This window comes from Tachypleus tridentatus, chromosome 1, assembly GCF_004210375.1.
Source record: "Tachypleus tridentatus isolate NWPU-2018 chromosome 1, ASM421037v1, whole genome shotgun sequence".
Lineage (NCBI taxonomy): Eukaryota > Metazoa > Arthropoda > Merostomata > Xiphosura > Limulidae > Tachypleus > Tachypleus tridentatus.
The window spans coordinates 42,821,358-42,848,766 of record NC_134825.1 but is presented as its reverse complement, the minus strand read 5'-3'; the positions used below and the strand labels follow the sequence as shown (position 1 = coordinate 42,848,766).

At 33.5% G+C, this 27,409-nt stretch overlaps 1 protein-coding gene across 4 annotated transcripts; it reads right to left on the bottom strand.

Moving 5' to 3' along the window:
- Positions 1 to 193: 193 nt before the first annotated feature.
- Positions 194 to 26,807, bottom strand: LOC143247730 (uncharacterized). 4 transcript variants are annotated; one of them, XM_076496188.1, is made up of 8 exons: positions 26,644 to 26,807; positions 21,370 to 21,501; positions 7,020 to 7,230; positions 6,046 to 6,201; positions 4,229 to 4,495; positions 3,016 to 3,135; positions 1,814 to 2,206; positions 194 to 552 (listed from the first exon to the last, which is right to left on the bottom strand). In XM_076496188.1, exons 1-8 carry the CDS (start codon positions 26,710 to 26,712, stop codon positions 446 to 448), a joined length of 1,455 nt encoding a protein of 484 aa, XP_076352303.1. In that variant the 5' UTR covers positions 26,713 to 26,807; the 3' UTR covers positions 194 to 445. The 4 variants fall into 4 exon arrangements, with proteins under 4 accessions (XP_076352303.1, XP_076352549.1, XP_076352384.1 ...); XM_076496434.1 differs by lacking the exon at positions 1,814 to 2,206; XM_076496269.1 differs by lacking the exon at positions 26,644 to 26,807 and having other exon boundaries at positions 7,020 to 7,256.
- Between the last annotated feature and the right edge of the window lie 602 nt (positions 26,808 to 27,409).

The following is a 27,409-nucleotide window of genomic DNA, read 5'->3' as shown; positions in this document are numbered from 1 at the left end:
GTATAGAGTTCTAACTACATCGGAATACTTGGATTTAAAACATATAAGTTTAACAAAGACGTACAAGAGATTGTATCGAATATAAGTATAGGTTCATTGTAGTGACTAAAAAATTAAACGGATGACTTCATTTTATATCAATAAGAATTCTTTGCTGTGTTTCTTTGTGCCCGAATCCAAAAAACATTACATATTCATGCTCTTGTAATAACTTTATTTTCATTAATAATTTCATTGTATTCACTGCGGAGCATAATATAATTTGCTAACATAAATGTACTTCTTCGGGCCTTAAACATGTTTATTATGATTACATTAGTTAACCGGAAAATGTTAAAATATCATAACGATGACTGCAATTTCAAAGTCATATTTAACAATTAGATCAGACTTAGAACTTGAGATTCCTTCGATGGAATAGTTTCTATGAAGATTCACAAGTGTATTAACGTCCACTGGTACACGGGTTTTGTCGATAGTTAATCAAAAATCCACGACTTATAAATTCGGAGTTAGTTACAAATCTTGCAGTGAATGGGCCATTTGTTGTATCTGAAAAAGATAAATGAAAAATAAGGCCTATGTGTGTTTAAATTAAGTACCTTTTTAATGAATGTAAATTAGAGATAGAACCAGTTCTGGAAGGTGGGAGCACGAAGGAGCTCCCAGCTAAAACTTCTTTAAAAACGTCCCTCTTTCACTTACTCCCGGATAAAGAAATAATCCTGTTATTTAATCTGAAAGTTAACTTCAGTATACCCTAATCCTTGTTTTTTTAATCATATACTTGACATATTGGAATGTTTCATAATTTTGTATGTTGATGTAATATAATTTAATTAAAAACATCCTAACTAAACTAATTTCTTCAGCACATGGAAAGAGAGATATCGAACAAAGTAAATTTCTAACTTGTTAACAAGCTCAGTACATTATAATAATTATATGAAATGCACCATCTAGCTTAATATTTTAAACCAATGTTTAGAAATCTGTAATTATAATATAAAAAGGTAACAAGTAATAGATGTAAGTACCAATCACATATTTTTATAGAACGTTTTTAGCAAGAGATAGTAAAGTGAGAAGTCAGTGGTATTGCCTTTTTGAATTTTTATATCTTATAATCTGATGTAGCATAGAATGTTTTGTAACAATTGACCATATCATAAAAACAAAGTTTAACAAGGGGATACAAAAGACTTTATCAAATATAAATATAGGTTCACTGTGGTGAATAAAAGATAGAACATTATACAAATAACTTTATTTAATATCAGTTAGAGTTTTTCGCTGTGTTCCTTTGTGCCCGAACCTCAAAAACCATATTCTCATGCTCTTGTAATAATTTTATTTTTATTCACAATTTCGTTGTATTCACTGTATTCGTTGGGCTTACTTGTTCGTTTGTTTGAAGTTAAGCACAAAGCTACACAACTGACTATCTGTGCTCTGCCCACTACGGTATCGTAACCGGGTTTCTAGCGTTGTAAGTCTGAAGACATGCCGCTGTACCACTAGGGGGCGTTGGGCTTACAACAGGAAGGCTGGTTTTCTTGAATGATTACTTATCAAAACTGCTAATGTTTTATAGAATGTTGAATTATTATTTACCAGGTCTTTCTTAACCTGCATGCTTAAGCTAATGTGTTTATATTGCCTCTAAATTGCCAAAGAATTTTGCAAAATAATTTTAAAATTTTCCTTCCTTGAATATGCTGTTTCTGTGTTTCTAATCAGAATTAGGTTCTTTATTATTATACAGCTATGTGTTGACGAGTACTGATTTCTTAATAAACTAAACGATACCCACCAATGACATCTTTATTCATATTGGGGGGGATATTGTTTAACAGTTTATCATTTAACCGTCCGCCGCAGAGCCGGATGCTCGCCAGAATGATGTAGTCCGTTGTGCATTCCTGCATTCCTGCTCCGGCAGTTGTCAGCTGCTGGTTTAATCCTCCAGCCCCCGTTTGGATACCGAAGAATGGATTCACTTGAATTTGTTGTTGTTGGTTCGGTGGTGGGACGAATTCCGGAAGAGAATAAGTCATTGTACAAAAGCCCACCTCTTTCCTGAAGCAGATGGTGTAATCCAGGTTATTAAAATAACCTTGGTCATTAATCGCGACATCAGACACATGATTGAAACTTCTAAATTCACCCTGAACGCCTGTGTAGTATTGTAGACAGTTAGGAGGCGCTGTACAAAACGAAATCGAGTGAAATATTAAAGATTTCCTTCGTGTTTGTATCATTAAATCAGACAATTAGTTTACTTATGTGGCAGTCAAATGGTAGAAAAAACTATCAAAATGAAAATATTTGCTGGGTTATATATTACAGTAATTAATTAATCATTTACCATAAATATTTATTTTGAAATTTTAGAAGTAGCTGTGGTACTGATGGTATAATCTGCTTAAACCTGAATTCTAGGCAATAGCTAGAAAAGTTTTGATAATTACTCTCGTGTGTTGTGAAATTATAACTTGATCAAGTGTAATCCATTTGATGGTAATACGCATGCATTTGATGTAAATAGAAAATGTCCAGATTATATACCTCTAGTTACATCAATATTGTAGATTACGCATAATGAATAAAATAATTCAGGCAATATGTAACTTTTAAAAATTATAAAAAATTTCAGTCACTCTGAGTGGAAGACCGTGTAACTGGACATGGGATAGGATATGGCATCACACTTATATTAACATTATTGATAACTCTGATATATAATTTAGTATATTGTACAGTACTAGCTATAGTACTCGTGTTTAACAAAAGATAGAAAATTGTTTTTTTAATTAATTTTCTTAACAATATAAATCCTTTGTTATTTCGTCAAGTTTAATACTGATTGATCAAGAAACTTATAAGGAAAAGATGTACGCACACAAACAGTAACGTTTATTTATATAGATTCATTACCCACCACTTTCTTCTATATGATTCTAATTACTACTTTATTGATCACATGTAACTTTTTGGCATCATTTTACTACTTACCCCGGTCACGACTTTGGCAGCCAATCTGTGTGATTCTGATGTCAAAACTTCGAGTTCTGCTTCCTTGAGTAATTACGTTGAGTTGAATAGGTCCTTCCGTTCCAGCAACTTCTATGTACACTGAAGGTATGAATTAAAAGTTATAAATATAAAATGGAGTTATTTGATGCCAGTTTTTTTTGTTTCAATTGAGTTGTATTATAGGTTATTAAAATTGATAGCTGGCTGTTTCCCGTATTGTGCTTACCTGGCTGGAGTTCTGTTCTGAACCAGTAACGTAAAATCCAACCAGACTTTTAAAACAATCACAAATTTATATCTGATTTTCTAACTTTTAGCCATATGTTTTTTAATATGGTAGTTTGGCAAAATTTGGTGTTTAAGTTAAATTATTAATCAACCCATAACCAATCTGTTTTTCTTTTGTTTTATTCTCTCTTAAAAAACAAGAAAAGGAGAATTCCTGAGTGGTGATAATACTGCTTGATAAAAATATTTGTGGTGATAATGCTTCATAAAAATAATATTAGATGCTAATTTTGCCTCCAAAATACATATATAAATGCGACGAATCAGAGTTAACAATGCCTTGTAGTATTTGGGTTTATAAAATAACATTAATTTTTAAGTCTGTGTGCTGTCCTCGGTGGCTCAGCGGTAAATGTAAAAGCTTATAACGCAAAAAACAACAAACCAACAACAATCGAGTTACAATAGTGAAAAAGAGGTCTGGACTGAACCTCGCCCTTCTAGATAGTCCACTACGACCTAAACACCGACTCATATGGAAGTGGTTTTAACGAGAGGAAGAGGTCTAGATTGAATCTGGCCCTCCTAGATAGTCCATTATGACCAAAACATCGATTAAGATAGAAAGAGTTTCAACGAGACAAAGAAGTTTTGAACTTAATCTGACCATCCCAGGTCGCACACAACAACTAAATATTAATTCAGACAGACAGTCGGGTTTCAATACTAATGGCGAGCGCATCACAGATGTAGCTTTGTACTTAACGTCAAACAAAAATACCAGGTATTAACAGCATAACTGAGCTCATAATAAAGTAAAATGTGTATATCTCAAGAGCAATACTTTCATGGATTCAAATTATAGTACTCTACGAAAACAGTAAATGTTAGAAGCTAAAACTGTGAGAATATATACTAAAGTATGTCAACAGTTCTTAACTGTTAATTAGATATTAAAACTTACGATGTTGTCCTGTATTTAACCCACATATAGGAGGAACAACACTATTTTGACTTTGACCACTGATGACCAATCTGTCACTGTTACACACGCCATTTGTAGGCTGACTAATGTCGAAGGAAATGAAGTCTAAGCGGAACTGGCAGACATTAAAATGAACCTTTCTTATAAAGGCCTGACACGTTCTAGCTTCATTGTAGCCGCCGGGATAGTTTGGGTTCTGAAAATAAGTTCCATTGTTGAAGCTGTTACCATCGCAGGTTACCTCGACTGTCAGAGTAATAAAAAAAATAATATTTGATGGTGTTATAAAGTAAATTTTGGAAACATTAAACAAACAAGTTATAATAATAATGTTACATGCACGGAAAGACGAAGGCATAAAAAAAACCTAATTCAACACATTTTATTAAATTTTAATAGCATAGTTATTTTGGAAAAAAGTCTCTCCAAGGCTTAGCCAAAGTTTAGGGCTTATGAAGCCAAAATCATGGGCTGGAATCTCATAACAAACACAACGCACATAGACTACTATATAGTTTTGCTCTTAACCAGTAACAACTAATAATTTGAGTTTTCACTACCATACTGGGGGATGGAATGAAAACTTCAGAATGCAGTTTTTTTACTCAATGGTAGGGCCTTATTACTTATACATCTGAGAGCAGCCATCTTTCACAACTGTCTCCAGCCATTGAAAAATGATACACATTTGGATGTTGTGTGTTTGGCCACACACGCCTCGTTCTATCATTGAATTCTATTTTCTTTTTATTTTACCCCATTATTATTTTATTATCTAAACATGAGACTTGATAAATGAAGATAACGACTGATAGGCAATGTATTTGCACCGGTGTGTGGATTCTAACTTCTGTCCAAAGCCCATGACTGGTTTTATACTTTCCACTTTATATACTAGGCTCTAGTGACTTAATTTATTTTGGTTATGTTGTGTTAACCTTTTATTACAAATTAATTTGTGTTAAAAACATATTATATTTCACCATAGGTTTTGTCTTATTGTTTATAATGCAGTTTTTCTTTCGATGTGAATATTAATTTAACTGTTGAAATGGTGTTAATGCTTACAATACATATACTTGTATAAATGCCGCCCTACTACTCATCGTCGTATTCATACCTCGTTGAAAAATAGTAAAAGGTGAACATTTTCTAAAAAAGGGAATTTTCCTGTGAAGTCTGTATGGTAGAAATGTTACAGTTATGCTTATATAAACTGTAATGTTTTTATGCATTAACAGTGGTGCCCTTTATTTAAACAATAACAGTTTTTTAAGAATCCCATGTTTAAGTACTATATTTTAAATTACACCAATAAAGATATAATCAAACCCTCACAACAAGAACACGACTTTCGCTACGTTCAATTGTAAATAAATGGTTGTTACACTTATCACAGTTATTTTTCTAATTGTCTAAATTTTGAATACCCAAACTGTGAAATTTTCATGGATTTTTATTTGTGCTACCATTCAATGGACGGCGTCACATTTTATTTGTTATTTCGGTCACATACTTAGATTGATACATGTATATACGGAACGTCCATTTTGGAAAGATAGATAGATAGATTTACATCTAAACATTAAATAATTAGTTTTATCTTATTTATATTTTAACACCCATTACAGTAACCGAAGACATCATACTTGATCATACTTGCCCAAAGTTTAGCGTACAAGAAGTGAAACGTAAATTCCATATTATTTGTTATTATAAAACTGTGTTGTTTTATCCGATCACAGCGACACTACCAAGAAATACATAATGTGATACAGATACAGTACTTTACTTACACAGGCAGCACACACCATATCCTCCCGCGCATATCCCTTCAGCACGACCTCCTCGTGAAATACACTCTGAGCTAGAGAAACAGATCCCAGTTCTATTGATGCTACTGGTATTACACGCATCATTTTCAAACACAGCGAGCGTAAAAATACTAAGAACTGAAGAAAAATAACAATTCATCAATATTTATTGTGCTATTTAAAGCTCTTTGTGACATAAATACTTCATGAATATTTATAAACAGTGGGTATGAATTAAAATGAATATCTGAAATTAAGATAATTGATCAAAACTAAAAATATCCAGAGAGAGAGAAGTGCCGATGTTGGTATTTCTGAAGTTGAATGGAGTTATTATTTTCATACTGTTGCAAGAGAAAGGGATGTATGATTTTAAAATACGATATGACAGAACTGAATCACATTTACTCTTATGGTCATAACTTAAAGTTTAAAGCATACTGCAAAAAATTATCTCCGTCTTATAAACTCACGGTGGTATTGGTTAGTGTGAGTGTGTTTTCTTGTAGCAAAGCCACATCTGCTGAGTCCACCGAGGGAAATCGAACCCCTGATTTCAGTGTTGTAATTCCGTAGACTTACCGCTGTACCACTTGGGGAGTATGGGATGGTGATTAATTGGAGAAACTAGGATTCTGCTCAGTTAGATGCTGACTTATTGTTAGTCAACAGTCGTAGTAAGTGTTCCATAACGTTAGCTGTTTTTCTAACATCTGTCTTATAATGCTTAAATACAGTAATGTTAGGCAGATATAATCTGTACATTTATTAAAAGAAGTATTTTGTTTTGAAATTTTTGTATTAAATGTATTACTGTCATAAATAAAGATGTAGTTGTCTACAAGTGAAAGGTTTTTTTTTTTCTTGATGGCTTGGGTTTTATTGAAACTGCTTGCAACAAAACAAAATAGAAGAGGTTTTATGTAAAATTAAATAAGGGGTATCGGTATACTTACATTTTCCGTCTCGACCTCTGCTGCTGGCATTATGAGCATTCAGGGATTTATTTAAATAGGAGTCGATATTCTCTGATCCTGTGACTTCCGCTAGGTTTCCTGTTAGCATTGAAACTATTGCATATAAGGTAAGGGTTATGCAAAGTTTCGATAACATTGTGAACTCAAGTTGGTTTCCCATTACAGTTGGATCTGCTGGGTAGCTGAGGTCCTAGTTGTACAATATTATTTCAAATACTAAATAAACCAGAAAAAAGTATAGTTACACAGGGAGTGAAAGCATTTACGAAAAAAAAAACTATCAGAAACGAGTATGTAATAAGTATAAGTAGTGGGAAGACAACCTCTGACAACATGAGATGAAAAGGATCAAAGGTGCTCTTCTTTGAACATGAATATTTTGAAAACCACATTTCTAACAACACTTTCAATTTAACTAGCAGTCATAAAAATAAATACTATTTTTAATGCATGAATGAGCTGATATCAGTAACTATTTCAGATTGTGCTATAAAGAATTGAATATTTTTTTCTGAAATTCATTTGGGCCTAGTGTTCTGCATTTGGCTAAACATTTAAAATTTTCAATTTTCTACTGTGAAAACTCATTATTTTGGACACTGTGAACGTTATTTTCAGGTTTAATATTATATTACATATTTTATATATTTTATGTATCCTAAGACATTTCTTTAAATTCAATTTGAGGTACATTCAATTTTATTTTGCATCCAGATTATCACTTTAGGTTTTCTTTTGAATTCGAGGTTTTTTGTTGTTATCCTTTCCAGAGAATACAGTTTCATTACAAAAAAAAAGAAATGGGAGAAAAAAAGGAACCAAATAAAACAAAACTGAATCTATATTGCGACTTTCAGTTCATATTCATGTTGTTCGTGGGCAAATACAATTCCGAATGTATCATGTTTTAATATCATTTTGGTCATAATTTAAAGTTCAATATTACAGAAAAATATCTCCACGTCTTTGGTTTACAAACATCATAATAAAATGAAACCACACCTCATTGTGATTGGTTGGAAGAACTAACATTCTGCTGAGCTTGGTTCTAACTTTCATTTGTGGCCAACTGTCATAGTCAGTATTGCACAACGTAAATTATTTTTTCTAAACTCTTTCTTCGGGAAAATTCTGATAAGTTACGGTTTAAATACATGGACTGAAGTAGCTCAACTCTTACCAAACTTAGTCACAATCTTCTCCACACACTTACTATTTTGATCACTATTTATCAAACTCACTGATACTTGACATAAAGGATAGGGTTTTCAAATAAGAAAATTCAAAGTATATACAGATATGTGTATATACAATGCTAGGATTATAGGGCTTTGTATTTTTGTGTTAAATTAATTTCCTGAACCTACAATACTGAGCGAAATTGTGAGGACAAAGTAAAAAATTATATTTCAGACTACTTTCAAAGAAAAGTAGAAGATAAATCATACGCGAAATATCAAAGTTTTATCAACCTTTATATTTAATATAACAGAAACTCAATAGAAGTGTTTGTGTTCAGCAAACAGTTAATGTTTTATGTGTCCCTCTTTTCTTTAATAACTAAAGTATTTCAGTCATTGTTGCAGCATATTTAATTAAAGTGTCCATTGGGATTTTACTCCAAATATCTCTAATACACTTCCATAAAGTTTCTTTTGAAGTACGTTTTGATTTTTCAAGTTTTTGATTAATTAAATCCCAGATCTGTTGAATTTGGTTAAGGTCGAGAACCTGTATAGACAATTGCTTTATCTGAGAGGCCCGGCATGGCCAAGCGTGTTAAGGCGTGCGACTCGTAATCTGAGGGTCGCGGGTTCGCATCCCGGTCGCGCCAAACATGCTCGCCCTTTCAGCCGTGGGGGCGTTATAATGTGACGGTCAATCCCACTATTCGTAACAGTAGCCCAAGAGTTGGCGGTGGGTGGTGATGACTAGCTGCCTTCCCTCTAGTCTTACACTGCTAAATTAGGGACGGCTAGCACAGATAGCCCTCGAGTAGCCTTGTGCGAAATTCCAAAAAACCAAACCAAACCAAACTTTATTTAAATTACTTCAGCAGCTTCTTTCTTAGCTACGTAATCTCTGCATAGATTGGATAAGTATTTGGGGTCATTATCTTCCTGTTAGAAGAATTCTTTACCAATAATATGTAAACCACTGGGTATAGCATTACAGATCAGTATCTGATAGTACTTGGGGTGGCCCATTATTCAATCTAGCTTACAAATATTCCCTGTCGTCTCAGCTGAAAACACATCCAAACCATCACACTGCTTTACCCATAATTCATGGTAGGTGTTAAGCATTGAGGTAAGTAGCTTTTACCTTTCTTCCGTTGAAAGTCCAACCTACGTTTTCAAACAAATATTTCAAACTTTAATTTCTGTCCATAACACCCTTTCCTAACCATCAACAGCTCAATTTTTGTTCTTTTGAGCACATTTCAGTATCTTTACAATATTTGGATATCAAGTAAAGATTTTTTAAACTGATGCACCACCAAATATTTCATTCTTGGTACTGTAGATCTGAACACTTCCTTGTCAATTGATACATGGTCGTTTATCTTATAATTGAAATCAGTGGCAGTCTTCCTTACGTCCCAACGACTGCATAAACGAAGATACTTAACAACAGTATTATTGGGTTTAGGTGTTCTTCCTTTTTTTTACTATTTTCATACGTACCTGTCTTGGTCTCATGATCTAATGTGTACTTGGCAGTATTCGGGGAACAGTTCCAGTCTGCAGCAATTTATCGGAGAGTCCAACCAGTATCGCGTTAAACTTTATGCGAGCTCTATGCTCTGCTGAAAATTCTATTCGCATTTTGGCCAGTGGTATGTCAACAAAACTTAATATATATAATGTTAAATCCTGTTTATATCAAGCTTTATCTGCAAAGTGCTATTAAATTGATTTATTCTAGCATATACTGGTATCATATGCTATCTTCTTGCTAGCTTCTTTTTATGTAGTTGGGACTCTGCATGGGATACCACGATAGTTATTTCAGACCTTAAATTTGATCAGTATATTCATTCAACCAGAACTCTTATGACATGCTCCTGGTACAAGTATATGAAAATTATGAAGAATGATAGGTATTCTCACCCTGGCTCATTAATTTGCCAACATTGATCAGTGAAGCATTGTCATAGTGTTGAAATTTACATTCTGTAATGGTATGGAAGAATTAGCCACGTAGAATGGAAAGAATGACAAAATGTTCTCTCGTCCTAACACTTTTTGCACAGTACTTCACATGTTTTTCTGGTGTCATGAATGTATCGCTATGCGAGGATTTTGTTTGTAGTTAACCACAGAGCTACACAAGGGGCTATCTGTGCTCTTCCCATCACGGGTATCGGAATAGAGTTGTAAGTATTTAGACATACCGCTGTGTCACTATGGGCTCCATGTCAGAAACATGGATCCGGCTCAGATAAATACATGTATACCTTTGTACTTCTTAACACAGGTGTTTTAGATGACTCTATTTTGAAACACTTAACATTTCTTAACAATTCTTTCCAAATCTAACAGTGGAACTAAAATAAATGATGCTATAGCTGTGACATTTCCCTTATTGAATCAATTTTGTCACTAATGATCTGAAACAAATAGATAATTTTGCTAAATAAAGCTTTTCAGAACTTGAAAACACAATAGCCCATATCTTTAGCTACAAAGCACATTTTTATAGTTGCTATACCTAATATAATCCGAAGACATGAAAATAATAACATTATATTTTATGACTTCAACACCATATTCAGAGATAAAATTCATTATTTTAAACTAATTCACCTCAAAACTTTACAAATTCCATTCTTAGTTTGTCTTCATTAACCACACAAACCTAACACCAGTCCTTAATTTTCTCGTGCTTGATGGATCTATGTATCTTTCGGGTTTCCGACAGATTAGCAAGATGGATCAAAGTTTAAATGTGACCTATCTATGTCATCCATTCGGGTGCCCATATGACGTCCTTGTGTTTTAGATGAGTAAATCTGACAGTATTATATATTTTTTCAAAGATATAAATTTCCAAAATTTGAAGATGAGTAGAATATTAATTAGCCTTGGGATCGGAGTTTACTATTTTGAAGAGAAAAACAGACGTTTCGACTTATGCCTTTTTCAAATGTCTTTTAATATTTTGTAACTTCTGATGTTCAAGGACCCTTGAAAAGTCATAAGCCGAAAAGTCTGATAGAACTAAAAACATTTATTTTAAGTTGTTTTTGCCCTTTTTTTAACGGTTTCTATCCTTCAATCACGATTGAAAACTTTAAAAATATAATATATTTCTACCTCCTACGTTTTGTGATAATATACATTTAAAAATGAGTATTTGCTTACTCTGTTAGTTTAGTAAAGTAATGCTCCGGTTTTCTCTCAAAATCAAACGAGTTTTTCTACTAAGAACCTCAAGACAAACTGTTCTAGCGATATTATTGTCCCATATTACATTCAAAATTCAAACTAAACCTCAACTAGTTATTTTAATTTAAAAGTCCGTGTACTTTATTGTGTCTCTGATACTTAACTATTATAACTTGCTCAGTTACCAATAATGAGGAAATGAATGATCAATTCTCTTTATAAAATGATCAAATAGGCCTTTTATAAAGAGATGCATTTAGTAACATTAATTTCCGATCAGAGTAAACTACCTAAAACATCAGTCTGGTAATGAGCACAGGTAATTAAATAAACGTTCCTTACGTCCTTACATATAAATGTATTGTTTCATCATTTGCGTAATCTCGTTGGTAATGACATTTCTACCGGATTCACAATAACATCTAAAGAGTTTCAGCCGAGATTTAGGTTACTTCTAAATATACATGCTAATTAACCTTACAATGCAAAACCATCTACTTTCTAATGGCTCAGCCCGGCATGGCCAGGTGGTTAGGGTGCTCGACTGTAATCTGAGGGTCGCGGATTTGAATCCCCGTCGCACCAGACATGCTCTACCTTTTAACCCCGGGGTGTTATGTAAAGTGACGGTTAATCCACTATTCGTCATTAAAAGACTAGCTCAAGAGTTGGTGGTGATGATTAGATGCCTTCCCTCTAGTCTTACACTGTTAAATTAGGGACGGATAGCACAGATAGCGCTCGTGTAGCTTTAAGCGAAAACTCAAGATAAACAGAAAAAGAAAAACGACATTGGATTATGTATACTTATCTCCTCCATATCACATTGGATTTACTTTGAAACCGAGTCTTCCAAGTCCTCGATCTAAAAAAAAAAATCCAATAACGAGAACGCTTTCTAAATATAGAATGTTCTCAGTTAATGATGAAGTAAAATTCATAAAACACTTACAGCTAAACTGACTTCCCTCGACAACTGATGAAGTTGGTGATGACAGCGGTCAACTTCTTTGCCTTTGCTAACTTGGTTGGGTTGTAATAGACTCACAGAGTTTTCCAAGATATAATAAACGAAAACAGAATCGACAAGATATTTTGAAAAACACAGTAGCCTATACTCTCAACACATCAACATATATTCTTACCAATGTGTTTAAACTTTTCTGATCTCAAGTTAATGTTACAAAATCACGAAAAATTAATGTTTTCGCAAACCAGAACAAAATAAGGTGTCTAAAAAAAACTGCCTTTGTTTTTATACTAATGCTTGACTGAAGATGTAATTAAAACAGTATAAATCTTCATCCGTCCATGTTAAAAAAACAGGTAAACATATTTGTGTAACAAACGAGGGCGTTGTTTGTTTTTTAAAGTTGCATATCTAAACATTCTACTGACATTTGCATTACATCATCATCTATCACAGTGACCTAGAGCTCTTTGATGAATAAGTTCGAAAGACGTTGATACTTCTGGAGCGTAAAATTTTCTCGTGTCATTGGACAAAGCGAACAACCATAAAAAGAGACAGTCAACAGTCCAAAACGACCATCTTTAGCGTAACCAATGTAACATGTAGAGACAAGAAACAAAACATAGAGAAGGAAAACAACAAAGCCTTAATTTAATGATTATCATGTCACAGAAATCTGAAAAGATGAAAAATGTTTATGGCAAAAGAAGTTCAAGTATGTTATATATAACTTATATGTATGTAGGTGCACGAAAATAACATTAGGACTTCTTCTCAAGCCTCTATTGATACTTTATTGAACAATTACTTTCTCGACAAGAACAGTTTCTGTGTTTGACATCAGATATATTTGTTTGATAGATAACTAATATGGGTGGCTTAACGAGATTTTAATGTTTATATATTGTTTGATAATTGTATTGTTGGTTGATCATGACTAGTAGTGTAATATTTGCGTATTGTATGATGATATATTGAACTAACACTTTTAGCTTTCATCGTGTATTTTGATATTTGTCCATTGTTTGATATATATAAATATATAATATATAACTGTTCTTAAAGCTGCTATTGAGAATATATTGTAGTATATTGTCTGATGATCCACCTAGCTAACATTATTAGTAATCAATGCAATGATATTGTAGTGTGACACTAGTGTATTACCTGATATTACATAAAGTTATACCACTAGTTTTACTGCTGATATTATGATTTAAATAAATATATATAATTTTAATCTTAAATGTTTGATTTTTACTTCAAGTAATCCGTCTACAGTAGTAGATTGCTACTTCACGTTCTAGCTGTGAGAATCATTATAAAGTGGAGCTTACAGGTCTGTATATGCTTTAACTGACTCATGTGGTTATAAAACAAATTACAAGGTTGCTAGTTATGAAATAAGCATAAATAATTAGTTTCGTTATTCTGATTATTAAAAGAGACAAAGACGATAAAACCTGTAAGCGAGAACGTGAATGATACATGAACATAGAAATTATACCATTGTAAGTATAAAAGTGTAAGTTACTAAAATAGCTTGTATTAACTTTTATATAAAAAAAAGTTTAAAGGATCCACTCAACGTCTTGGAAAAGAAAGCCAACTTTCCAATGGTATATTCCCTTTTCGTCACGTGAGAACACAATAAAATAAGATAACCACAACGAAGCTACAAGGATAAATACAGATTTTAAATAAATGGACAAAAACAGAGAATCGTCACTCAGGAGTGTATGAAAGACGTCATAATACTGTGTTTAATTAATCATTCTCGTGTCTATTTGCGCCAGATGTACTAGACATATATAGGAACTGGAAGTTCTACTTTACGGACGCGGATTTCAAGAACGTATCCTACAGCAGTGGTTCACAAACCTATTGTTGCATGACTCTTTGCCCAGAAAAATATACATTCACCACAATACTGTATTAAAAATATATATAAGAAATTGTCATACTAATAATGATGTTTTCTTGGATGAACTTACAGCAAGACACTTAATTACTAAATTATAAAGATTCGGTTACTTTGTGTTTGAAACTTGCGCAAAGCTACATGAGGTCTATATGCGCTAGCCGTCCCTAATTTAGCAATGTAAGACTAGATGGAAGGGAGCTAGTCATCATCACTCACCGCCAACTCTTCGGCTACTCTCTTACCAACGAATAGTGGAAGTGACCGTCACATTATAACGCTTCCACGACTGAAATGGCGAGCACGTTTGGTGTGACGAGGGTTCGAACTCGCCACCCTTGGGCTATGCTCTGATTCTCGAATCCTTCCTTATTTAATAACTAGCTAAAATAAGTCATATAAAAATTAATTATAACATTTATATATGTGTGTGTATTTTTATATATAGTATATTATAGAAGGGAAATTATTTTACGAACCTTGATAATATAGTGGTTAGTGTGAATTGTCAGGCGTTTATTATTAATACTTTGACCCGACATGGTTAAGTGGTTAGGGTCGTGAGGGTCGCGGGTTCGAATCCCCGTCACACCCTTTCAGCCGTGGGGGCGTTAAAATGTGCGGTCGATTCTCGTGTCATGACATTGTCATTGAAAAGGTTTATGCTGCGGTTTGCTACAGCTTTGTCAGGGTGGAAATTTTCCACAAAACTTTGTAACTCTCCCCATTTTCCACACATTTCCTTGATTAGTGAACTACGAACATCCTCCCTTCCCTCCTCCTCATCTGAAGACACTTTCTTAGTTGTCTTCTGTTACTGTTCCTTCTGACGGTCTTGGAGTTCTTCCGTAGTAAGCTCAGTGTTGTGGTCTTTCACCAACTCCTCCACATCATCACCACTCACATTCAAGCCCATACACTTGCCGAGTGAGACAATATCCACGACAACAGGCTCAGCCTCAAAGCCTTCAAAGTATCTATCTGCTACTAAGTCTGGCCACAATTTCTTCCAGGCTGAGTTCATGGTCCTCAGAGAAACTTCCCTTCAGGCTTTGTCTATGATCCTCAAGCAATAGAGGATATTAAAGTGATTTTTCTAGAACTCTCTGAGGATTAACTCTGTGTCAGAGGTCACTTCAAAGCACCTTTGAAATAGTGCTTTGGTGTAGTTTCTTAAAGTTCGATATGACCTGCTGGTCCATGGGCTGAATGAGAGGAGTCGTGTTAGGGGGCAAGAGCTTCACTGTAATGAAACTGTACTCCTCCACCAACCCGTCCTCCAAGCCTGGTGGGTGAGCAGGTGCATTGTTCATCACAAAAAGGGCCTTGAGTGACAACTGTTTTTCTGTGAGGTAATTCTTTACACTTGGGGCAAAACTTCATGGACCCACTCCATAAAAAATTGCTTGGTTACTCATGCTTTACTCTTAGCTCTCTACATGACATTTAGTTCACTTTCCATGACATTATTTTTCTTAAAAACCCTCGGATTCTCAGAATGGTACGCAAGCAAAGGCTTAAGTTTTAAGTCCCCGCTTGTATTACTACATAACAATAGAGTTAGCCTGTCCTTCATTTGCTTGTGTCCTAGCAGTGATTTCTCCTCCTCGGTGATGCAGGTCCTCTTTGGCATTTTCTTCCAAAAGAAGCAACATCAGCTCCTTTGATGACCTCTTTATTTTTCAGTATGGTGCAGACTGTAAACTTCGCCATACCAAACTGTGTAGCAAGATCAGACACATAAACACCACTCTCATACTTCGCTATGATCTTTTTTTCACCTCTATTGTGGCTCTAACAACTTTTCTTTTTGGTTTGCTGCTTTCATTATCCTTCTTTGACCTCATGGTGGCTTGTTTAATCAGATTATTTAGAAAAACAAAAGAAAAAGAAAAACGAGAACGTTCAGAGCAGATTTTAGCGGGGGTATGGACTGAGCGACAGGTGCGGGTAAAATGTTTTGGGCAGCTTGGGGTGGGCCGAAAATGGTCGAAAAGTCGTTCGGGTCATCAGTCGAGTTATTTCGGTGGTTCGGGCCACAACAGCTTGGTTCAGGAACCGAGTTTATGTTCGAAAACCGAGACATTTTTTTCTTAAACAATATGTTCGAAAACCGAATTGTTCGAGAAGGGAGTCGTTCGAGAACCGAGGTACCATTGTATATTGTACATGCTGTTTTCCCATGTTAATTACAGACGCTGTATTAATTAATACTAGTAAGATTTATGAAGTAGTTTTTAAAATCCCTTTATTCTTAAATGTATACTTTCAGATATAATCAGTGATGTCGAGAAAATCCACTTGTAGAGAAATATATATGTAAAAACGGCTCGTTTGGGTTGAGAAAATTTTTTACGTAGAGGAGTGAACAACGTTTCGACCTTCTTCGGTCATCGTCAGGTTCACAAAGAAAGAGAGAGAGGTAACTGACCGGAAGCTGACCACATGTTTGAAAGGGGTTGTGTAATGAGTGTCGGAATGTAGAGGGCGGGCCTAGATGTTAACCCACGCTGTAGGTTACGAGTTCGAGTCCCGTCATTAAAGCACGCTTATTCTTTTAGCTTTAAGGCGTTATAATGTAACGGTCAATCCCACATTCCATTGTTAAAGAGTAGTTCAAAGTTGGCAATGAATGGTGTTGTCTGCCTGTTTTGTTTTGTTTTATCTAGTCCATCACGTCTAAATTAGAGATAATTAATGCGGATGTTAGTCGAGTAGCTTTGCGCAAAATTCAACACAAAATACTATATGTCTGAGAAAAGCTATCTTAAACTTAAATACGGGTAGTTTGGAAGGTAATAAATACGGCAGTAATATCCGATATTTAATAATACAAATGTTCAGTTTACTTGCTGACAAGTCTTGTTTATGACAATTTGTTTAAAATGTTGAGAAAACATTTCTAAGAAAGTTATGCAGTTCAATGAATGTTTAGTATTTCATAATACAGGGTTTTAACCACGATACATAAAACAATGTTTACTAAAAATCAATAGTAATAGATACACAGGCCAGGCAAGGTTTAGTGATTTTTTTGCAAGACTGTGGATTGGATAGTTCAAGGTTCAATTCACGATATGATATTGATCACGCTCTACACTTTTAACTATGAAAATGTTATAAATGTGGCAATTAATGTATAAAGAATGCTTTAATTTATGTTCACATTTAACATGGGAATTATCTTAAAAAATTAATAAATACGTATGATGTGTAAATTCATTTCATGCACCTATTAAACGAGTAATACTATGTAACACAAATTTTGTTTCTGGATAGTATGTGTTATTTTTTAATTGCTTAGGTTGTAAAAGTACATAAAATGGCCATTATTCCCTTCAAACTTTGCTTTTATGACCTGGATAATGAAATTTAGAAAAACGGGACAAATTTGCACATTTTCATTTATATAAGGTGTTGCTTTATCATAAAGCAACATATGAATCAAGATTTACATGTATTTATACTAAAGTTATACAAAAATGTTTAGAAGTGAGTGGTTTTTCGAGATTTGCAACTGTAATGTAAATCACTTTCACGTATCAGCTCCCAAATATAGTCTCCCATCATGTGTTCATTATATGCTCCCAGGTCACAAAAGCAAAGTTTGAAGAGAAAAATTAGGAAATAACACTTTCTGCCCAGGAACAAGAAAAAGTAAATATTTTGTTACATAGTGTAATTTAAAGTTAGTAAGATATGCTACGTAAGTTTACTTAGAGTTTCTTTTTTTATATACAAGCTTTGTTGTTTGGAATGAGAAAACTTTCATTTCATAAGTTTAAAATAAATATTTTGCTGGCTTTAATGCGATTGTTTTTATCAGTTAAGTGTTAAAAAGTAGGTTGTAGGTGTATCTATTTTTAGATATCTTTAACTTGCTCATAAAGCTCAAATAACATGTAATGTGCTTCATCTGTACAAATGAGATATTGTTTCATTTCATGTGATAATATGTTTACCAGTGTGTAATGACGTACATATACACACAAGTGTGGTAATGTATCAGTTGGTTGGTCCGTTTGTGAAAACAGCAGTTGAAAATAAATGAGTACTATTTTGAAGACTGGATATAATGTGTTATTTGTCCAAATGAAATTAACTATTTCTATCGAAGTCTCAAGAAGTTGATATATATTTCGGCTACAGTTACTATCATTTCTCCATGAAAGAGGAAGATAGCATCTTTTTATGATTCCTACATGTTTCTGCAAACACTTAAGAGTAAGAAATATACAGTAAACTCTGTAAATAATTAACTAATATGCAGAAAAAAGTTTCTGTGATTGTAACAGAATATTTTCGAGGACAAACAAAAAAGAAAAAGAAAATCGTAACTGATGTTACATGCAGCTATATTCTTAGTACTTGATATAAGTCCTGAAAACTGGTAGTTATCAGAAGTTTTAAACGACTTGCTACTTGGAGCTAGCACAATTCTCAAGTCTAAAATTAAGATGTGTGAAAAAGTAAATGATACCGAGGTAGAAATAAATATGGTGGTGGTGAGTTTGGCCTTTTATGATGCAGAAATAGATGTAAAGAAAGTAACATTAATATGGCTGAAAGAAGGGCAGAGATCAATGTCAAAAGTTAAAAGGTTAAAGTATGAAAACTTCGATTATTTATTGATAATCTATACAGAATTTATAGATGCTATGAAAAATAATAAATTGACTAATGTTTTATAAAAAAACAAATTAGTTCAATCACAATAAAACGTACTTCTGCATAAAAAGATAATATTAATCGCATTCATTTACTACCTTGTTTTGTACTCTTGTCACAAAGAAGTTGTACTGGTAAGAACATATATTTAGTTGATTAAACATCGAAACATTGTTATTAGAATGTAACCTGGAAAAAACAGAATACATTTCAATGGTTGTAGCATAATTACAGAATTAAATTAGAAACCACCCACACCCTTGAAAAAACGCCATTTTTGTGCTGCTATCTGCACTGTCGCCTATCTCCATGATTTTTGTGTCTAATATTTTTCATATCTACCATAGTAAACGTTGTGGTACATTTCAAAGTATAATCGCTTGTATAAAATAGACTGATGAAACTTATCACCTCACGTGTGCAACTGGTGTCAATCCTAACCTTATATTTTTCCAAACAGCAAAAATAACTTGTGTAGTAAACAGTCGTTCCTTAGGAGGATCATACTGGAGTTTTTCGAAAAGTTCCCTAAAATATGCATTTTTCGATCCTGAAAAGTTCATGTACTTTCGATAAACAATTATTTCTAATCCGACTTTTGATGCAGTTGTTGATACTCAACAGCTGTTATCATAGCTTTTGCCACCTGCATTATCAAGAAAAACCAATATTGCACCGGCTTTCATTGTCAACATGACTTGCTGGAATAAAACAAGCCAACAGATTGTAATTATAGAACAGTGATTTCATTGTTCTATATAAATACTGAAGAAACAAGTGTATAAAACATTTTTATTGTTAATATAATTAGGTAAATATAAGGTTATTTCCAATTATTAAATATTCTATGTTGACCATTGTGTGACTATGTTCACCATAGAATTTTATTTCTGCTTATGAATAGTTATCTAGAAAAAAGATTAATGTCATAGTATTAGTTTAACTGTTGGATTATTTCAGTTTCGCGAAAAGCTACTCGAAGGCTATCTGCGCTAGCCGTCCCTAATTTAGCAGTGTAAGACTAGAGGGAAGGCAGCTAGTCATCACCACCCACAACCAACGCTTGGGCTACTCTTTTAGTAACGAATAGTGGGATTAACCGTCACATTATAACGCCACCACGGCTGAGAGAGCGAACACATTCAGTGTGACTGGGATTCGAACTCGCGACCTTCAGATTACGAGTCGAGCACCTTAACCACCTGGCCATGCCGGGTCAATTAGTGCGCCTTACGTGAGTTCAACAATAACATAAGAACGTTTCAAATTTAAAAATTGTGTAGTCCACGATATGAACAACAGCTTAAGAACATTTCTCCTATTATTTTAAGCTATACAAATATTGTGTATTCCACGAGTTAAGCAAAAAGATGTGAACATAATGAACTTATTTATTTTCCTATGATAAGAATAAAAATGTTGATATATCTGTATCCTTGGCTGCCTTCGATAACAAAAAAATATAAAAGCTTTGTGAAATAACAATCTTTGACACAAACTAAAACGAAAACTAACCGACATTTATGCTTTTTATTTAATTTATTGATCTGGTGGTTATACAGAAGTAGCCTTTTATATTTCTTTAGGCCTAACCATAGCAATTTTAGTTTCGAATACAATTTCCATAGAACATCGCCAGAACATTTTTCTTAGTGGTTTGTTTCTTTGTTTTCAAATACAAAGCTGTATAATGAGTAAATTGTGATAGCGTACCTAAACCAGGAATCGGACCCTCAATTTTAACATTAATAGTGAGTAATTCTTATAAGTGCTGTTTATGATAGAACTTGTTCGGTCAAAACAATATATTTTAATTTTTATAACTAGATTCTTAAAAAACATCTTTAAATTATTTATATCGATGGCTATGTTGATTTTTAGTTTCGTTCTTAGGGCAAAGCATGCTAGGATCAGAAGTTAATATTATTATATACATTAAAAATGAATAGCTTTGAAACCAACTCTGCTTATTGGTGTTACTTACATCATAGTTAATAGTAAAACATTTAATATATTCAAAATTAAATTGTCTGTTGGTAACGCTCCGTTTGTTTGTGTCGCTTGGCAACAAAACTATACCTGATATTGTTATCTTAACTATATATGTGCAAAAGTACTTGAAATAGCAATTGAATTAAATATACACTGATGATAATTTACGTAGAAATTATATGAATGAAAAACACTAAATAACAATTACATATAAAACTAGGTGAAAAATACACTTAATTGCATACAAAAGCTATGCAAAAACATATTGAAGAACAACTATGCACAAAATGTTTGACAAAACCACTAAATAACAGCGATGTGCAAAAACTGAGCAGAAATACTCTAAAAAGAATACGAAAAATACATTGAAGAACAATTACTTACAAACGATGACGAAGTATATTGAACACCAATCGCTCCCCTGCTAGTACAGCGGTATGTCTCTGGATTTACAACGCTAAAATCAGCGGTTCGATTCCCCTCGGTGGGCTGAGCAGATAGCCGGATGTGGCTTTGCTATAAGAAACACACACACACATGAACAACAATTATATATTAGGTCTATGAAAATATATAGAAAAAAACAGTTACATATAAGTATTATACCAAAATTGCCGATTAGACAACAACTGCTTGAAAAATCTACGATAAAAATACACTAAGTAAGAATTATATGTACAAAAAAAAACGATGAAGAAATGGTTTGTGTTGAATTTTACGTAAAGCTACACGAAAACTATCTCTGCTAGCCGTCCCTAATTTAGCAGTGCAAGATCAGAAGGAAGGCAGCTAGACATCACCGCCAATTCTTGAGCTGCTCTTCTACCAAGGAATAGTGGGATTAACCGTTACATTATAAGGCCCCCACGGCTGAAAGGGCGAGCATGTTTGGTGTGACAGGTATTTGAACCCGCGACTCTCGGATTACGAGTCGAGTACCTTAACCACCCGCCATGCTGGGCCCGATGAAGACATACATTAAAGAATAATTATACGTTAAATCTATGAAAAATACAATGAATAAAACAATTATGTACAAACTAAGCATTAAATTTTCTTTCTTTGCAATCAAAATACGTTAAATACATTAATAAATTCACGCACGTACGCGGATGGTAGTGGAGAGGTTCACCCATTCCTTAATTTTTGTGATGTAAAAAAATGCTTATACAGTTATAGCTCATCTGCTTATGGTAATTATTGTTTCCTACATAGTCTGCATTATTCTAATGAAGTGTTAGTATTTTTTGGCTTAAAATTCTCACGTGGAACGGTTTCTGTTGACACTTTATAATTGTAATTTCGAAACCGTGTTCTTTCCGTCAGGTTTTGTAGAGCGATTTATTTAGAGTAGGTATGTGTGTGTCTTTTAGACAATAAATCTCAAAAATAAATAAATAGTAAGAAACTCTATTTATTTTTAAATGATATATTAAAGCAAGTTAAACAAATATACAAACGTTCGTTACACTATTGATTATTTTTGTACTGTCGAGAGTTTTAAACAGTTATCTCCCTTTTTTTTTTGTTCACACAGTCTGGTTCATTGACTTTAAAATACAATTGACAAGACAAATTATTCTTCCCTACTCTGTCATTACAATACAGTATGTGAAGATTTCACTTCAATAATCACCACTATATGATTTTTATCGCTAAATTCACAATTACATAGTGTAGATCTGAATAATAATCTTTCGTTCGTGTATTTATATCCTGACAAAAGTCTAAAAAATTCCACACAATACTAGAATTTCTGATGTAATAGCACTCAAGTAAAACAATGAAAAAGTTATAGCGGAATGACGCAACAATATAACAATCGCTAACTCATAACAACTGAACGTACACGCTAAACAATGTACGATTCGTAAGTAATCACACATATAAACTTGATAATAACTCTCGCGTCTAAAATTAACTAAATATGACAGCAGTGTTATATAAATAACCCACATGAAAACGCTAGTATTAAACTTAAACTGAGGCAGTCATGTATATCTAAGAGCTATATGTGGTTCTTTGAATACGTTTTGTCATATCACAGAGATTAGACATATAAAGTGATTGTGGTTTGAGATTTAAGCATTTTTGTCGGTTTTTATTTTCGTATGGAAGGAAAGTGCTGAGAACTGTACTAATCTTAAATCTACTTGAAAATTACCCGTGACAGGAGTAAAAGCGTGGCTCGCGAAATATATACAGTATACGATATACAAGCTAGACCAGGATTTCCTAAGGTAGTCGATATTTAACCCCTGGGGTTGATGAGACTGTACAGGAGTGAATAAAAACCTAATGATCGATAGGAGTCACATATGATTCCTTGGGTAAGGTTGGCCTAAGCAACTAACCATTCTACGCCTTTTCCTGTTCGTACATGATTGAGGCTGGATTTAGCCATGTGAGTGGTCTTCTGTGCAAACAGAAAAACATGCTCAACGTCGAAGAACGCAGGGACATGAGATTCAAACCCACAAACCTACAATGCAAAATTTATAGTTGTTAAAGTCCATCAGATCCATCCATCTCATTAACGATTGTATTATGATGAATAAAAGTTGACTGTTTATTGAGGTTTCTTGATGATTAAGTGCCATTCATATTTTGTATTCTAAGAATTTGAAGGTTGATGACAACTTCATAAGTTCGCCTAGGGGTCGATAACTTAAAGAAGTTTTAGAAACCTTAAGCTAGATATTTGACCCTGTTTACTGAACAGAATAAAACGCCTACATGAAACTGATTGCAATGATATAGGAATGTTGTTGAGTTTTTGGTGTGTTTTTTTTTTTTTGCCAGCAGAAGAAAATGATTGGTAGATGAAGATCAAGGTACAGCGTTACATGTTTTTTTCTGCTTTAGTAGCTAATATAGCCTTTAGCATGCAAATAAAATAGCTACTTTATGATGTGCTATGCATAAGGCTTGTGTTCAAAATTACAAAGTTTTTGTTTAATCCATGAATACTTATATAAGATATTATAATTCGTCTATACGTAGATTAGTACAATAACATTATCTACTTTAGATTTTATTTATCATATATACTTTTTCATATTAAAGATATATACTGGATATACTAGTTGCCTCTTTAACATTGTCATATATTTTTCTCCAGGCACTGCTAATGACATAACCCAGTCATCATCTCAGTCATTTTCTGTTGCTGGCAATAAATGTGAAGCTTATGAGATTGACAGCATTCAGTTATATTCTGATGGTGATGATACACAAACTGGCTTACTTGAGCCTCAAACTTCTTCAAGCACTAACAACTCCATTCTTCCTGGACCATCATAATCACAACGCACTACAGCAATTATGGATTCATCAGGAATTTGTTATGGTGTTTCTGTAATCACTAAGCTATGCATTGATGTTAGCTATTTATTCACACTAATAAAATCAACTGTTGAAAAATGCCAAGCTATTACTAATCTATCGAATGCTGAAAGGTATTGGTATCTTTATAAGCATATGGCACCCTTAAAAGTTTTTCTACCATATTTTCTCATGGGCGTAACCGCAAGTTTAAATAGCTTGACTTGACAGTTACCCATTGTTATTATGCGGCCCAAAATAGGATAGCATTTCTGTAACACTTGTGCTATCTTTCTTCCAGTGCATAGAAAAAATAGTGATACTTTAAGCAAAGATTTTAAGCTTGTTTATCATCACATCGTGATTCTATGCAGGCTGTTTATGCTCTGAAGGCTTCCATTGAACATCTATCATCCAGTAGAACTGATATTATACCAGCAGTGCCCTTCAATAAGGTATAACTCAGAATAAACATATTCTTCATCAGTTTATTCGCGTCATTTTGTTTTAAGGAAAACGAGGCAGTATTTTATGGCTGTACGAAGAAGTAAATTATTCTACAAATCGTGGAAATACTTCGATATTGCTGAAACATTAGGTTGAAAATTATGAAATTCGGAGATCTCGTTTGTATCATCTAAAACCATAAAATGCTACATGTATTTAGCTCCTCGCTCATAAAATGACATCATCAATGCTATAGAATATGATGCAATTCGAGTAAAAATTACTAATGAAGTTTAAAAGGCTGGGTTCTACTCTGTTCTTGCTGATGAAGTATCTTTTCACAATGTGGAACATTTAACAATATGTTCCTGTTTTTTAGATGACACGTGTGAAATTATGAAACAATTTATTGCCTTTGTTAATCCATTGAGGGCCAGAGCAACAGATGTTGTATGTGCAGTTACAAAGATAATTGACTAATGTTGGATTATATTCTAAATGAATTGTGTTGTCAAAGGTATAATGGAGCATCCACCATGGCTAGCAAAAGAATTGGTGTCCAAGAACAAATTCTACACATGCAAAGTAAGGTTTCGTACACTCATTGCGCGATTCACTCACTTAATCTTGCTGTTGCGAATTCCTGTTCAGTTTAACCAATTCAAAATTGTATCGATCAAGCTAATGAAATAACTATTTGGATTAAATACTTACCTAAATATGGCAATCTATAAAAAGGTCATCCAGCACGAAGCAGCTTCATCACGTCTTCCACTACTCAATGTGTGCATTAAACGCTGGATTGAGAATATTGAAGATGTGGAAAAGGTTATGTTTGAGTCATCCATTCTTACTTCGCACGTGTGAGGTTATTGTATTTGGAGATGATACTTTTGAAATGTTTAATGATTATTGGGCTGCAGAAGATGAGAAAAGTGTTATGGTTTATTTAAAAACACTGAAACACTTTGAATTAAATTTTGTTTAATAACTTTACAATGTTCTATTCACTATCTAAAGAAGCTTCTGTGAACGTGCAAGTTAAGACATCGTTTCTGGTGTTTCCCTAATAGAAATGATTACGCTAGGAGTGAACATAGATGATGACACACATTGTATATTCAAGCACAACAATAATATTACAAACAGATCTTTTATTAATGTTAGTATGCCACGAGCTAGTCAACGACAAACCCAATGTGCAAATACAAAATATATTTCCGTAGAGGATTACTTTAAAAATACGGTAACAATTCATTTTCTTGATCAAATTATCAGTAATCTTTCCTTTAGGTTTGATGCACATGTAAAGGAAACAGCATCGATTCAGAAAATCATGCCATCAAAAGAGTTTTCTATCTCTGATATCAGAGAGGCTATAGATAGAAGACAATGGCTTTCCATACATCTCCAGGAGAGACCCCAGATACTGGCTAACTACTTAAAAGTGTGCTTCAGTGAACCAATTATCTTTATGTTACTGAAACTCTTTGTCACACTGTCACTAAGTTCATGTTCATGTGGAAGTTCGGCATCTGATTTCTGATGCTTGAATAATTATCTGAGGTTTACATAAACCGAAGAAAGACTAAGTGATTTAGCTTTAATACATAATCACCATGACACTGCTATGAACGTTGAAACTCTATGTAACTTATTTATGGATAAACATCCCAGGAGAATGGAACATACTAATATGTTATTTCAGTACTGCATGCGTGTACATATATGACAGCCAATAATTGAAAAGGCTAATATGCTATCGTTGTGCACAGTTGTTTAAATTATTAATATAATTTACCAATTAATAACTATCCTGTATGTAGATAATAGGGTATATTACTATAATAAACTATACATATTTATGCTAATTTAAGTCTAGCTTACCATGCACGTTACAACACAATGATAATTTGTTGACTTTTCATCGGATGTTTGTAGCTTTTGTGTGAACATCTCTACAATTGTTTAAGCTGTACTTTAGGCTAAACTGCTTCATCTCATAGCACTTATTTTTTTACATATTTTTGGAGGTTCATGTCTCCAGATCCTCTCACCATGCCTTCCAGGCTGATTGTGCCTCGCACAAATTATCACCTCTTTCAAACATTTTACGTACGGGCCTGAAAATACGCAATACAGTTTCTGATAACGAATACTACTGAAACAGCAAAATTACCAACATAATCTTACTTAGACTAATCAGTAAGTATTTACATTAATAATGTAATACATTTATTATATCAAGTTGTCAATTAAAAACACTAACGTTGTGTCAGAGGCGTTTCTACCTTCGCTTACATCTTAAAAACATGTTGCGCTAATAATTACGACAAAGTCCGTTGAGTATTTTAATGAAAACATCAATTTACTATTTTTTTGTTAACGTTGGCAAATGTATGCAACATGGTTCTTTGTAGTTATAATATATAGGTCTTATGTGGTGGCGTATGTTCTATATGGTCATATACAGTGATTACTATAATAATTCAAATTAAAGATATTTATGCATATAATATTCTCAGAAAATTATAATAAGTTTAAAGTTATAATACCTTTGGTATTATTGTAATTAAATTTGTGTCTATGTAATCTTGTTGGGGTATTACGTGTTTCCATAAATATGAATTTCGATCAGTTTATTATGTCGATA